The sequence below is a fragment of the Phyllostomus discolor genome, chromosome 6, assembly GCF_004126475.2.
Source record: "Phyllostomus discolor isolate MPI-MPIP mPhyDis1 chromosome 6, mPhyDis1.pri.v3, whole genome shotgun sequence".
In the NCBI taxonomy this organism is placed as follows: domain Eukaryota; kingdom Metazoa; phylum Chordata; class Mammalia; order Chiroptera; family Phyllostomidae; genus Phyllostomus; species Phyllostomus discolor.
This window is the reverse complement of record NC_040908.2, coordinates 69782637-69798655: the sequence shown is the minus strand read 5'-3', so window position 1 is coordinate 69798655 and position 16019 is coordinate 69782637. Positions and strand designations below refer to the sequence as shown.

General features: G+C 39.1%; 1 protein-coding gene across 4 annotated transcripts in view; it reads right to left on the bottom strand.

Moving 5' to 3' along the window:
- NPHP1 (nephrocystin 1) overlaps window positions 1–16019 on the bottom strand; it is a 74259-nt gene that overhangs the window by 40472 nt on the left and 17768 nt on the right. For 2 of the 4 annotated variants that reach the window (XM_036028332.1, XM_036028333.1), the window contains 6 exons: window positions 15115–15311; window positions 11970–12071; window positions 5407–5504; window positions 5040–5082; window positions 3412–3508; window positions 1760–1854 (listed from right to left, as the gene is read on the bottom strand). In XM_036028332.1, the coding sequence (XP_035884225.1) occupies window positions 1760–1854; window positions 3412–3508; window positions 5040–5082; window positions 5407–5504; window positions 11970–12071; window positions 15115–15282 (603 nt within the window). In that variant the 5' untranslated portion in view covers window positions 15283–15311. The remainder of the gene's footprint in view (window positions 1–1759; window positions 1855–3411; window positions 3509–5039; window positions 5083–5406; window positions 5505–11969; window positions 12072–15114; window positions 15312–16019) is intronic. The other 2 variants (XM_036028330.1, XM_036028331.1) reach the window with 2 other exon arrangements.

Below are 16019 nucleotides of genomic sequence, written 5' to 3'. Positions count from 1 at the left end.
TGGATTGCCATACACTGGTGAATACCTAAGGCCCCGCCCCTTCCTTTATAAAAGGCACCAAGATTTGGGCCATATTTTTTTTAAGATTTTATTTATTTATTTTAAAAGAGGGAATGGAGGGAAAAAGAGAGAGAGAAAAAAACATCAATGTGAGGTTGCTGGGGGTCATGGCCTGTAACCCAGGCATGTACCCTGACTGGGAATCGAACCTGCGACACTTTGGTTCACAGCCCGCACTCAATCCACCGAGCTACGCCAGCCAGGGCTCACCATATTTTTTTATATGGCCCAAATGAAAGAGCAGATCAAAGCTCCAAAAATAGAACTAAGCAATGAAGATACCATCCGATCAGATGCAGAATTCAAAACACTAGTAATCAGGATGTTCACAGAAATAGTTGAGTATAGTCACAAAATAGAGGAAAAAGTGAAGGCTGTGAAAAGTGAAATAAAGGAAAATGTACAGGGAACCAGCAGTAACAGGAAGGAAACTGAGACTGAAATCAATGATTTGGACCAGAAGGAAGAAATAAACATCCAACCAGAACAGAATGAAGAAACAAGAATTCAAAAAAATGAGGAGAGGATTAGGAACCTCCAGGACAACTTTAAGCACTCTAACATCTGAATCAGAGGAGTACCAGAAGGAGAAGAACAAAAGCAAGAAATTTGAAAAATTATTTGAAAAAATAATGAAGGAGAATCTCCCCAATCTGGCAAAAGAAATAGACTTCCTGGAAGTCCAGGAAGCTCAAAGAGTCCCAAAGAAATTGGACCCAAGGAGGAACACACCAAGGCATATCATCATTAAGTTACCCAAGATTAAAGATAAAAAGAGAACCTTAAAAGCAGCAAGAAGAAAGGAGAGTGACCTACAAAGGAGTTCCCATAACACACACTATCAGCTGATTTCTCAAAAGAAACCTTATAGGCAGGAAGGGTTGGAAAGAAGTATTCCAAGTCATGAAAGGCAAGGACCTACATCCAAGATTACTCTATCCAGCAAATTTATCATTTAGAATGAGGGGGCAAATAAAGTGCTTCCCAGATAAGGTAAAGTTCAGAGGAGTTCACCATCACCAAGTCCAGATTACAGGGGTGTCAAACTCATTTTCATTGGGGGCCACATCAGCCTCGCAGTTGCCTTCAAAGGGCTGAATATAATTCCAACTCCTTAACAGTTAAGGAGTAGTTACATTTATACAGTCCTAAAATTATTTCAGCCCTTTGAAGGCAACCACAAGGCTGATGTGGCCCCCAGTGAAAATGAGTTTGACACCCCTGCCCTATTATATGAAATGTTAAAGGGACTTATCTAAGAAAAAGATGATCAAAACTACAAACAGTAAAACGACAACAAATGCACAACTATCAGCAACTAAACCTAAAAAAAAAGACAAAAACAAACTAAGCAAACAACTAGAACAGTAACAGAATCACAGAAATGGAGACCACATGGAGGGTTATCAATGGGGAGGGGGAGGGGAGAGAATCGGGAAAAAGGTACAGGGAATAAGAAACATAAATGGTAAGTAGAAAATAGGAAGAGGTTAAGAATAATGGGGGAAATGGAGAAGCCAAAGAATTTATATGTATGACCAATGCACGTGAACTAGTGGGGGATGGGGGAGAATGTTGGTCGGAGGAGGGATGCTGGGCAGAGGGGAATAAAGGGGAGAAATAAAATGGGACAATTGTAATAGCATAATCAATAAAATATATATATTTTAAAAAGTTGTAACTTTGTTCCGGTACTTACTGTGCCTGTCTTAGCATCCCACATAAGATCTCTGAAGGCCAGCTGTGAAGGAGTGAGCTCTGGCTGTAAGAAGTAACTTGCTTGAAATTGATTCCCTGCAAAAACAATTTTCCTTTAGTTTCTGACAAAAAAAGGGGGGAATAAAACTCAAAACCAAAAATCCATGATGTTATGCTATAAATTTAGGAAACCAAAATCTGAAAAGCTGGAAGCTTCCTGGGAATAGACTTCCTAAGACACAGGCACCAACAGAGATTTACACATAAAAACAACAGAGGAAACACAAAGGTAGAAGCATGTAAGAGCTGATCTCCAAACAGCTTTAAGAAAGACCCAAAAGTGCTCTGGCTGGTGTAGCTCAGTGGATTGAGCACGGGCTGTGAACCAAAGGGTTACCAGTTCAATTCCCAGTCAGGGCACATGCCTGGGTTGCAGGCCAGGTCCCCAGTGGGGGCCACATGAAAGGCAACCACACATTGATTTTTCTCTCCCTCCCTTTCCCCTTCCTTCCCCCTCTCTAAAAAATAAATAAATAAAACCTTTTTTAAAAAAGACAGACAGACCCAAAAGGCTCTTAGGTCAATAACATGGCCTGTGATGAAGATGATCCATTCAAATATTTTTGTAAAATGCAGAAAATCTGTAAACACTTTTTAGAAAATTAGAAAACTATATAATTACTAATTTTACTTAACAAAAAACCATTTTATACTATTCTCCCATACCTTAGTCATGAAGAATACTTATTACTAAATCATATATTCATTTACAAAATCATCTTTGAGTTCCTACTCTGTGCCAGGTACTACCCCAGGACCTGGAAATACAAATGTGATCTGAGAAATACAGCCCTGACCTCCTTCGTTTATGACTGAGTTGGGGTATCATTTAAAAAACAAGTAGACAAGAGAGTAAGTAAGATAATTATAAGCTGACTTAGAAACACAAAGGGTGCTCAGGTGGACAGGAATAGAGGGAACCTACATTACTCAAGGAAAAGTGTCTATAGGTAGGTGGAATTTACCAAGACCCAAAGGAAAAGGAGGAGCAGGCCTTCAAGGGAGCCAAGAAGAGCTTCCCAGCAGAGGAACCTCAAAGCAGCCTTTCCACAGATAACTCCACAACTCAGGGTATCAGAGCAGCTTCCCCCATCATCACTCTTCTTTAAAATAGGTTTATGGACAAATGTTGTCAAGTACAGGGAAACCCAAGAATGAGTAAGAAAACAGAAAAAAACTGAATGGAGGTAAGTCTTTGGAAAAGGGAAAGGGAAGCTTCACCTAGAAATGGACAGGGCTGGAGAAACTGGTTCTCAGAGGTAGGAGGACTTAGGCATGTCGTACTACTAATGAGGGAAGAAGAAACAATGGGGGCAGGGACAGGCTGAAGATACAGAAAAGGCTGGCAAGTAAGAGTCAAGTCTTTGAAACAAAGAAAATGCGCTAGAGCCCAGAGCACAGGAAGACAGGCTGGCCTGTGACAGGATCAGGAGTCCTTCCTCCGCTCTCACAGGAAAGACGAGGAAAAGATAAGCACATGAGATGTGAGGTTCAACATCTTCTTAAACAACTTGTTTTGTCTAAAACAAAGAAATCAGATGTAAAGCTTGACTGTTTAACTAAAGGTCTGTGGTGGCTGCAGACACCTGTTACCTTCCTCCAGAAGCTGGAAGAGCGTGGAAGGCCTGAACCCGGCAGGAATGGCTCCCATCGTGGTCAACACATCAACAGTGTTGATCTGCTGAACATGCTAAAAACAAATTGATTTGCTGTTTTCATTCATGTTTCCCTCACCTATTGTCTTTACCACTATAGCAATTGCAACCCAAAAAAGGAAAACACAAATGTACAGATGTTAGTGGACTAACACAGCAATTTAACCCCAAATTCCTAAGTGGAGGCCATCACTGAATCCTGGCATCTCCCAAGGACCTAAGCCCCAAGCCATGCCCAGTGAGCAGAGCTCTGTGCTCCTGCGCATCCCTCATCAAATGTCCCTCCTCCTGCCCCAAGCCACAGTATACTGTCATGCAACAGATAAGTTAATATTGTGAATTGATATGTACTGACGATTTAATGGATTTTTGTATACATGTTATGTGTGTGCATGTGTGTGTGTGTGTATATATATATACACACACACATACACACACAGATCTGTCCAGAAAAGTCCACACATTGTTAACATAACAAGAAGGGTTTGCATGATGTCAATGTAACCTGGCAGGTAAGGACAGTGGACTGGAATGCACATGTGTAAACATGCATGAATAATGACGACTTCACTGTACTAGTCAGTAGGGGTGGTAGATGCCATTGAGCATGTGTACTGTGTGGCTGTCACATTCAAAATGACTGAGCGAGTACAGCAACAAATTTTGTGTTAAACTTGAACATTCCTCTGTGGAAACTAGTCAGGTGATTCAGAAGGCTGCAGCTATGGGCAACTGGCAATTAGCAGCTTCATCATGACAACTTGCCTGATCACACATCACGTCTAGTGTGGTTTTTTGGTGAAACATCAAATCACCCAGGTGACTCAGACCCTCTACAGCCCAGATTTGGCACCTTGCAACTACTGGCTTTTTCCAAAACTAAAATCACCTTTGAAATGGAAGAGATTTCAGACATTGCTGAGATTCAGGAAAATATAACAGGCAGCTGATGGCAACTGGGAGAACTGTGTGAGGTCCCAAGGTGCCTGCTTTGAAGGGGACTAAGGCATCACTGTCCTGTGTACAATGCTTCATATATACCTTCTGGTATATATATATATATATATATATATACACATACACACACATCACACTCACACACATACTCATGAGCCCCAGGATAAAAAGTCAGAAAAATAGTTACCAAATTGTTAATGGTGGTTACTTATGCAGGGAGTAAATTTCATTTTGTTATGTAATTTTTTTAAATGTTAGGATGGTGAATAGTTTCTTACTTTTTTGATATTTCTGGAATTTTTCATATTAATTAATTTTAAAAGCAGTCTTTACCCAAGTGATAGAAAATTCAGGTAGAATCAGTGAGAGATATTACCAAGCCCTCAACTCCACTCTTCTTAGAAAAAGGACCTGATGGGAAATGCTACTTGGAGCACAGGCATACTAAGCCAGAAATGCATGTTTTGTGCTCTGGACATTCTATGCACTGTACCCTATGCTAAGATCCAATGCTATCTTCCAAAGTCCCTATCTGGTTTTGAATCTGAACTCTAGCAGAACTCTTAGGTAACAAAGCGAGACATCATTGACAAGAGGGGAGATACCAACCTCTGAGAGAGCTTTTCGAACAGTACTCCAATGAGAATCAGTTCTGGGAGACAAAACAGCAAGGTGAGTGCACAGACAGGTTATGCCTATTCACCTGGTTAGGGAACTTCATTAATCAAAGAACAAAGCACATAACTGTGAGTAAGTTCTGAAAACCTAACAGTATTCAGATGAAACCAAGACAGAATAATCACAAAATTAAAGCAGTGATGATCTTTAAGCAAAAAGTTATATGACAAGCAAATGCAGCTCACAAACTGGAAGTTGTCTTCACTGCAAAAAATTCTTGATTTACAATGTTAAAAATAAACAAAGTTCCCTAAACCTTTTATTTATTTGACTTTGATATTCCCTCAGGCCTTTGTACCTTTGTTTAACTTCTGTTCCTTCTGCTGTCTCATCTCTCAAAGCCACATCTCCTTCACTGCCTTCTTCACTTGATTCTGGGCCTTCTTTATGACAGGGCTGAAAAGTGATTGAAATATGAGGTGTTTTTGCATGTAATGCAAAAATAAAACAATAAAAAGACTTTCAGAGAGACTCAAGTGTAGACAGAAATTTACATGATGGGCATATCAAAAATCAGTGGGAACCCTGACCAGCATGGCCCAGTTGGTTAGAGGGTCGTCCCACAAACCAAAAGGTCTTTGATTCCTGGTCAGGGCACATGCCTGGGTTTCAGATTTAGTCCCCAGTTGGGGCACGTACAAGAAGCATCACATTGATGTCTCTCCCTCTCCTCTCTGCCTTCTCCACTCTCTAAAATTAAAAATAAATAAAATATTTTTCAAAAATTCAGTGGGGAAAAGATTTCAACACATGGTTGATCACTTCAGTTTGAATAAAATACAAGGATAGAGGTTGAGAGCAAGTTTAATCAAAATTAATTCCAGATGGAATATACTCAAATAAAAACAAATAAGTAAAGGTAGAAATAAAAGAACTCTAAAAGCATTAGAAGAAAATAATCCTGAGATGGGGAAGTCCTTTCCAATTACAGACATTACAGAGTCCGAATGTTGTCTACTGCTGAATCTCCACCTCTTCTTTTCTAACAGAATCCTTCATTTTAGCAAGGAGCTGGTGAAAAAATTAGTTTCCAATCCCTCTTTGCAGCTAGTTGCTGAAAGGAACTAAATTCTTTTTGTAAATTATATTTTATTGATTATGCTATTACAGTTGTCCCAATTTTTCCCCTTTGCCCCCCTCTACCAACCACCACCCAGACACTGAGGCAATCCCCACACTTCTGTTCATGTCCATGGGTCATGTGTATAAGTTCTTTGGCTTCTCCATTTTCTATACTGTACTTTACATCCCCATGGCTATTCTGCAACTACCAATTTGTGCTTCTTGAACCCTTCACCTTTTCACCCATTCCCCCAATCCTCCTCCCACCTAGCTGCCATCAGCATTCTCTATATCTGTGATTCTGTTTCCATTCTGCTGTTTGCTTAGTTTGTTTTTTAGATTCAATTGTTGATGGATATGTAATTATTGCCATTTTACTGTTTGTAGTTTTGGTCTTCTTTTTCTTAAATAAGTCCCTTTAACATTTCATATAATAATGGTTTGGTGATGATGAACTCTTTTAGCTTTTTCTTCTCTGGGAAGGTCTTTATCTGCCCTTTGATTCTAAATGAAAGCTTTGCTGGATAGAGCAATCTTGGTTGTAGGTTTTTGCTTTTCATTGCTTCAAATACTCCTTACCAGTCCCTTTCTAGACTACAAAGTTTCTTTTGAGAAATCAGCTGACAGTCTTAGGGGAACTCCCTTGTGAGAAACTACCAGCTTTTCTCTTGATGCTTTAAAAAATGTTTCTTTTTAAATTTATTTCTTTTTGAGGGAGAGAAACATCCATGTGCAAGAGATACATTGATCAGTTGCCTCTTATACACCCCCAACTGGGGGAGTGCAAACCAGCAACCCCTCAGTAAGCAGGCTGGCACTTAATCCACTGAGCCACACCAGCCAGGGCTCTCTTGCTGCTTTTAAGATGCCCTCTTTATCTTTAACCTTTGGCATTTTAATGGTGATGTGTCTTGGTGTGGGCCCCTTTGGGTTCATCTTGTTGGGACTCTCTGCATTTCCTGGACTTGTATGTCTGTTGCCTCCACCAAGTTAAAGAAGTTTTCTGTCATTATTTTTTCAAATAGACTTCCAATTTCTTGCTCTTTCTCTCCTCCTTCCAGCACCGCCCTGATGCAAATGTCGATACATGTGAAGTAGCCCCAGAGGCTCCTTACCCTATCCTTATTTGGGGGGATTCTTATTTCTTCTTGTTGTTCTGATTAGTTGTTTTTTGGTTCCTTATGTTCCAAATCATTGATTTCATTCTCAGCTTCAACCACTCTACTGTTGATTCCCTGTAAATTGTTCTTTATTTCAATTAGTATTTCCTTCACTTGTGACTAGACGTTTTTTATGCTGCTGAGGTCCTCAATAAGTTCCTCGAGCATACTTATAACCAGTGTTTTGAACTCTGCATCTGATGGAGATTGCTTATCTCCATTTTTAGTTCTTTTTCTGGAGTTTTGTTCTCTTCTTTCATTTGGGTTATCCTTCTTTGTCTCCTCATTTTGGCAGCCTCTCTGTATCTGTTTCTATATATCCGATAGAGCTGCTATGACTCCCTGTCTTGGTAGCATTGCCTAATGTAGTAGGTGTCCTATAGGATCCAGTGGCACAGCCTCCCCTATCACCCAAGCTAGGTAATTGAGGTGAGCCTTCTGTGTGGGTTTAGTACACACTCCTGTTATAGTTGAGCTTTGATTTCTGTTGGCAGGTCAATGGGAGTGATTTACCCAGGCCAAGGAGCTGCATACAAGAACTGGCTGTGACCACTGACCACCAACCTCCACCATCTGTGGAGGATCAGTTGTGCATGGGCTCACTCCACAGAACAGGGCTTAATTCAGCAGGACTCACTTCAGCTGGACTCTGGTGCCCCTTGTGCTCTGTCTTGGGCCACTTGGCATAAGCTATAAAGCAATCAGCAGCTGGCTGCTCCTTGTGCTGAGCTTGGAGGTACCCTAGGAAGGATAGGCTGTGAACCAATGCCAGCTGCTGCTTGTTTGAGAGGATTCAGGAAGATCAGAATCATGTGTCAAGACAAGTCACTTGTATGGAAAAGGCACTGTTAACCACTTAAGTGGGCAGGTCAGTGGGTGGGGTAGAGACTTAGGAAATCACCAGGGCAACACAAATGGTGTGAACCAGGTTGATGGAGTCTCTGATATGGTGCCTGCCATACTCTGTGGCTCTTTAGGGGGGAGAACTCAAATAGAAGCAATAACCTCTGCCAGCAGTTCTATCTTGGAGAAAGCTGGCCCTCAGCTCTCACCCTGATGCCAGACACTTCAGTTCCTCCCTGCATGCTACTGGTACCTTTTAAGCTGCTGCCCAGGTACTGGAGCTCAGTGGGAGTGAGTCTGAGTAAGTCTGTGCACAGGCCCTTTAAGAGGAACTGCCTCCAGCAGTTACTTCTACTGACATAATCTACACTGGTTTTTACAGCCAGAAACCACAGGAACTTTTCTTCCAGGCACTGGAACCCTGGGCTGAGTGGCCTCATGTGGGGCTGGGACCCCTCACGCCTGAGATCTCTCTCACAATTTTTATCCACCACATGATTTTTATCTGCCACACATGGGTGTGAGACCAGCCCAATCCACATCTCTGAGTGTCTGCCCCTCCTGCCAGTCTGGATGGATGTGGTTTCTTTTTTAGTTCCATGGTTGTAGGACCTCCATTCAGCTTGATTTCTGCAAGTTCTGAGTGATGGTTGTTCTGTAGTTTAGTTGTAATTCTGATGTGTTTGTGTGACGAGCCAAGCCATGTTTACCTAGGCCGCCATCTTGGAGATCTGGATCTTATATCCTTTATTAATTTCAATTTTGAGAAATTTCACACTCTGGCAGTAGCATCTTTCAAAGCACCTCCACTTCTGCCTATGCCCTTGCCTCTGCTCCAGGCACTCCAGACCAAAAAGAACTAAATTCTGATCAAGGTATAATTGGAAGTTTTTTGTGTAACTTCCAGGAAATGGTTTCAAAAAAGATGATAGCTCAGGCCTTTTGACTTCATGTTCTCCTTTCCTTCTCTTTTGCTGCTTGGAATCATTTAAAGGTCTAGCAGCCAACTTAAACTGCAAAGATACTCCTGGAAGAGCTGTCCCCCACCTAACCACAGAGTGAAACATTAGACCGGGCCTCAGCACCCTTTGACTGCTACCTCCACACTTCTGCCTTCTGTGACAGAAGTGTGCTTCTACCTTATTTAAGCCACCATCTGAGGATCTCTTGTAACTCAGAGTGGAAACTAATCATAGTTTCTTTGCCACATAATTGGTAGCTATTATAAGTTGGAAACAACCTAAAAGTCCATCTCTATGAAGCTGGAGTACTGTTCTACCATTGATACAGATGATCTAGACATGGACTATGCAGTATGGCAGCTACTTGCCACCTGTGACTGCTGACACTTGAAATGCAATTCCTTCAAATTGAGATGTGCCATTTAAGTGTAAAATACATATTGGAATTTAAAGATGTAGTATAAAAAGGAAAGTATTTTTAGCATTAATTATATGTTGAAATGACAATATTTTTGATATATTGAATAATGTAAAATATATTATTAAATTGTCACTCATTTCTTTTTACTTTTTAAAAATGTGTGGTATAATGGAAAATATACATTTGGTCTTTATTCCCAGTTCTTGGCAACAGTCTTAAACCTCTTGGAATTTCCTGAGTTAACAGGAGTGTCTTTTGTTCTTCACAATAAGCCCTTTCAACCACACTTGAGGTTATGCCAATCAGGTGGTGAGACACTGGTTGCCTTAAAAATCAACTGTGTGATTAAAGGTTTGGAAGTTTCTTTTTGTTTAGGGGTGTGTAGGGGCTTCAAATTCCTTGTAAGTCTGCTTTATTATTTATATTTTATTACTGTATTTTTTTTACCATTTATTCCCCTTATACCCCTCACCTCCTGCAGTTACCACTCAGTTGTCCATGTCCATGGGTCCTTTTTTCTTTTGGCTCAATCCCTCCACCCCCAACCCTCCACTCCCACAGCTGTCAGCCTGCTCTCTATCTATGAGTCTGTCTCTGTTTTGCTTGTTAGTTCAGTTTGTTCATTAGACTCCACATATGAATGAAATTACGGTATTTGTCTTTCTCTGACTGGTTTATTTCACTTAGCATCATGTTCTCCAGGTCCACCTACACAGTTGCAAAGGGTAACATTTTCCTCTTTTTTATAGCCAAGTAGTATTCCATTGTGTAAATGTCCCATAGTTGTTTATCCATTCATCTACTTTTGGATACTTGGGCTGCTTTCATATCTTGGTGATTATAAGTAACGCTGCAGTGAACACAGGGGTGCTTATATTCTTTCAAATTAATGTTTTTGGTTCCTTTGGATATATTCCCAGAAGTGGGATTGCTAGGTTAAAAGGCAGATCCATTTTTAATTTTTTGAGGTCTCTCCATACTGCTTTCCTCAGTTGCTGCATCAATCTCCATTCCAACCAACAGTGCACTAGGATTCCCCTTTCTCCAGATCCTTGCCAGCAACTGTTGTTTGTTGATTTATTAATGATGGCCATTCTGACAGGTGTGAGATAATATCTCATTGTGGTTTTAATTTGCATTTCTCTGATGATTAGTGACATTGAGCACCTTTTCATATGTCTGTTGGTCATCTGTATGTCCTCTTTGGAGAGTGTTTATTCAGGTCCTTTGCCCACTTTTTAATTGGGTAAAGCACGGGAACTTTTATCACACCCTCCCCCCACCTTCAGGGAGGGGAAAAAAGCTGGAATTAAACTCAATCACCAATGGTCAAGAATTTAATCTCATGCCTATGTAGTAAAACCTCCATAAAAACTCCAAAAACAACAGGGTTTAAGGAGCTTCCAGTCTGGTGACCACTTTGAAGTGCTGGTAGGATGGCCCCAGAGCAAGAGTGGAAGACCCAGGTCCCACTCCCTCCATCTCTCAGTACCTCTCCCTGTGCACCTATTCCATGTGGCTCTTCCTGAGGTGGATCCTTCATAATAACATGATAGACACAAGTAAGGTGTTTTACTGGACTCTGTGAGTTCCTCTAGCAAATTATTGAACCTGAGGAGGGGTGTGGGAACTCCTGCATCTTGCTATGGCTGGTCACTTACAAATACAGGTGGTCCTTGCGAGTTGTGACTGGCATCTAAAGTAGGGCAGTTTGTAGGATTGAGCTTGTAACTTAAGGGGTCTGCACTACCTCTGGGAGTTAGTGTCACAATTGAATTGAACTATTGGAAACCTGGTTGGTTTTAGACAATTGGTGTGGAAAACAACACATATTTGTTATCAGGAAAAAAACCCACGTAGTTGGTATTAAAAGTAGTGTCAGAAAAAAAGACATCTCAGTGTGGTTACTAGAAAATTTTAAATTACATTTGTTGTTTGTATTAGAGATCTATTGGCCAGCACTGATCCAGACAGATTGATTATGTATGTTGGCACAGAAAATGACCATGCTGTATCATAGAATACAAAAAACAATAAATTATAAACATGAATGTATAGTATGTTCATATCCTATCACAGGATCACATATTTGTAGAAGTTAACACAAAGTTAACTGTACTTTTGTTTTATAACAAATAATAAACACTTATTAATTTTTATGATCAGTACCAATCCATCAAGCATATTCATTGTGACATAACATTCTAGGGCTTACCTGGATGACAGTAATCACAGGTCCCAGGACTATTAACATACAGTATTTTCCCCAAGCCCTTCCCCTCAAAAATTAAAGCAAATTCTATACCTCAAGTCATTCACTAGTCAGTTAATCCAAAAATACAGCTTAATTTTTTTCAAAAAAATGAACAGAAGTTGAAGAAGGAAAAGGAAAAAATAAACAACAAACACTAACCTCCAAGTAGGTTCTGGGAACGAGACCTTTGTTTCCTCCGGCATTCTTACCCATCCACCAACCATCAGGGTTTCTTTCAATTATATGGAGAATTTCCCCTTTCTTAAAGCAACACAATAAAAAATATTTTTAAATTCAATTTTACCCCTAAAATAAGAATTGTGAATATTAAAACTATTTTTTAGAAATATAATGAAGGATAAAAATTGTATGACATCAATAAATGCAAAAAAAGCACTGACAAAATCTAACACCTATTTACGATAAAAACTCTCAGAAAAATGGGAAGAGGGAAAGTACCTCAACATAATAAAGGCCATATATGACAAACCCACAAATAACATCACTCAATGGGGAAAAGCTAAAAGCATTTCCATTAAGATAGGAAACAAGGCAAGGATTCCACTTTCACCATTCTTATTCAACAGAGTACTGGAAGTCCTAGCCACAGAAATCACACAAGAAAAAGAAATAAAAGGCACACAAATTGGAAAGGAAGAAGGAAAACTGACATTATTTGCAGATGATATGATAGTGTACACAAAAAACCCAAAAGACTCCACCAAAAAATTACTAGAACAGATAAATGAATTCAGTAAAGTACCACAGCACAAAAAATTCAAAAATCAGTTGCATTTTTATACACCAATAATGAACTATCAGAAAGAGAAAACTAAGAAAACAATCCCATTCATAATTGCATCAAAAAATACCTAGGAAAAAATTTAACCAAGGAGACAAAAGGCCTGTACTCAGAAAATTATAAAACACTGAAGAAAGAAAATGAAGAAGAGCCCTGGCCAGGTAGCTCAGTTGGTTAGAGCACTGTCCCAATATGCCAAGGTTGAGGGTTTAATTCCCGATCAGGGCACATATAAGAATCAACCAATGAATGCATAAATAAGTGAGACAACAAATTAGTGTTTCTCTCTCTCTCTGTCTCTTTCTCTCTCTCTGAAACCCCCTTCCTCCCTCCCCCTTCCTCTCTCTAACATCAATATATTTTTTTAATTTAAGAAATTAAAGAAGATACAAATAAATAGAAGTATATACTGTGCTCATGGATAGGGAGAATTAATATCATTAAAATATCCATACTACCCAAAAGCAATCTATAGATTCAATGCAATCCCAATCAAAATGCCAATGGAGTTTTTCACAGAACTGGAAAAAATAATCCCAATATTAATACGGAAGTGCAAAAGACCCCAAATACCCATAGCAATCTTAAGGAAGAAAAACAGAGATACCTGATATAAGCTGTACTATAAAGCTATAGCAATCAAAAACAGCATGGTACTGCTATAAAACAGACACACAGATCCATGGGGCAGAGTAGAGAGCTCAGAAATAAAGCCATGACTATGTGGTCAATTAATATATGACAAAGGAGGCAAGAACATACAATAGGGTAAAGACATTATATTCAATAAGTGGTGTTGGGAAAACTAGACAGCTACATTAAAAAAAAAAAAAAAAACTAGCCCACCTTCTTACACCAAACACAAGGATAAACTCAAAATGGATTAAAGGTTTAAATGTAAGACTTGAAACCAGAACCTCCTAGAAAAAAGCATAGGCAGTAAAATCTCTGACATTGCTCATAGCAATATTTTTTCTGCTACATCTCCTCGAGCAAGGAAAACAAAAGAAAAAATAAACATATGGGCCTACATAAAACTAAAAGTTTTTTCACAGCAAAAGAAACCATCAATGAAAGGAAAAGACAACCTTTGAATAGGAGAAGATAACTGCCAATGGTATATCTGATAAGGGGTTAACATTCAAAATTTATAAAGAACTCATACAACTCAACACCAATAAAACAATCATATTAAAAAATGGGCAGAGGACCTGAATAGACACTTCTCCAAAGAAGACATACAGATGGCCAATGAACATATGAAAAGATACTCAGTATCATTAATCATCAGAGAAAAGCAAATTAACATTACAATGAGATATCACCTCATACCTGTCAGAATGGCTGTCATCAATAAATCCACAAATAATAAGTGTTGGTGAGAATGTGGAGAAATGGGAACCCTTGTACACTATTGGTGGGAATGCAGATTGGTACAGCCACTATGGAAAACAGGATGGAGGGTCCTCAAAAAATTAAGAATTTAACTGCCTTATGACCCAGTGATTCCACTTCTGGGAATATGTATAAAAAATCCAAAATACTAATTCAAAACAATATATGCACCTTTATGTTCATTGCAGCATTATTTACAACAGCTAAGATATGAAAGCAACCCAAGTGCCCATCAAAAGATGAATGGATAAAAAAGTTGTTATACATATATCAATGGAACAATCCTCAGCCATAAAAAAAGAACAAAATCTTACTATTTGCAATAGCATGGATAGAAGGTATTATGCTAAGCAAAATAAGCCAGTAAGAGAAAGACAAATAACATATGTTTTCACTTACAGGTGGAATCTAAAGAACAAAAAAATAAAACAAAACTGAAACAGATTCATACACACAGGGAACAGACTGATGGTTTCAAGAGGGGAGGGATTTGGGGGGACTGGATGAAAAAGGCAAAGGGATAAGGAAGTACAAAGTGACATTACAAAATAGTCATGGGGCCCTGGCCACTTTGTAAAGTATATGATTGTCTAATCACTATGCTATACATCTCAATACAAAATTGACCAGGCTGCTGTGGCTCAGTAGATTGAGTGCCAGCCTGCAAACCAAGGTGTTGCCCATTCAATTCCCAGTCAGGGCACAAGCCTGGGTTGCAGGCCAGGTCCCCAGTGGGGGGCATGGGAGAGGCAACCACAAACTGATGTTTCTTTCCCTCTCTATCTCCCTCCCTTCCCCTCTCTAAAAATTAATTAATTAATTTTAAAAATACAAAATAATATTGAATATAAACTGTAACTGAAAAATAAATGTTTATGGAAATGAATAAGTAGAAGAGTATTGTTCTTTTACCATTTTACTACCATGTAAATTTGGTAAAAATTTCATGACTCTTCTTATTAAATCATTACTATTTCTTATTTAAACAGGTTGAGTGTTCAAAAGCTTATTATCAGGAATATGTAACATAGGTTTACAGATAAGAGTTTCCTTATTCTGTTAGATATGCAAACTGATTCTGAGGTTAAGTTCTGGTCTTGTTTCTACCTGCCTTAAATGTAAGATCCCCAGTCTGCTGAGCAGTAAAATCTCCAACAGCAATGTATTCATTTTCCTGTTTCTCTTCCTCTCCCATTTCTTCTTCCTCCTCATCACTTTCTTCACTCTCTTCATCATCGTCATCATCTTCTTCATCTTCTTCAGCAAAATCATCATCTCCCTCTCTTTCAGTAAGTGCCTCAATTCTGCAAAAAAATTATTCTATGACAAGGGTCACATGAAATAACACATAACAAGCACGAGTATAACATATATATGTATATAAAGTATATATGTGTATACATATATGTATATGTATATCCCCTTATATATATATGTATATAAAAGAACTAGCCTGTATTTGGAACTGGCAAATAAAGGAAATAAGGGGAAAGCACAGCTAATGGTTCATACCATCTAGCTAAGAATATGGGACTTGAGGGACTGAGTAGTGAAGGGATCATATCTGAGGAAGGTGACAGGGTAGGGCATATGCTGGACTAGATGCCAAGAGTCTTGTACACTAGCCTTGGATTCACACACTCTGCAAATGCTACTTGAGTATTGCTACACAGTGCTTAGTATACAGGTTCTGAGTTAAAACTGGCTCTACCCTGCCTCATTGAGTAATAACTATGAGTTACAGGCTTCTTTTAAGCTCTCCATTTCTCAGTGGTAAAGTGGAGATAAATAATAGCACTGCCTCAAGAAAATTAAATGATTTACTGACTCCCAGTATTTTTGGAACAGTATCTGCCCATTGCAAGCTTTTAATAAAAGTCAGCTCTGATGACAATGGTCCATGTCAGACACCATGGCTACAAAGGTAAAGCAGACACAATTCTCTGTCCTCAAGGAGTTTACAATGAGAATCTAGAAAATGGATAATTATGCTAAAGTTTAATAGGTACTAG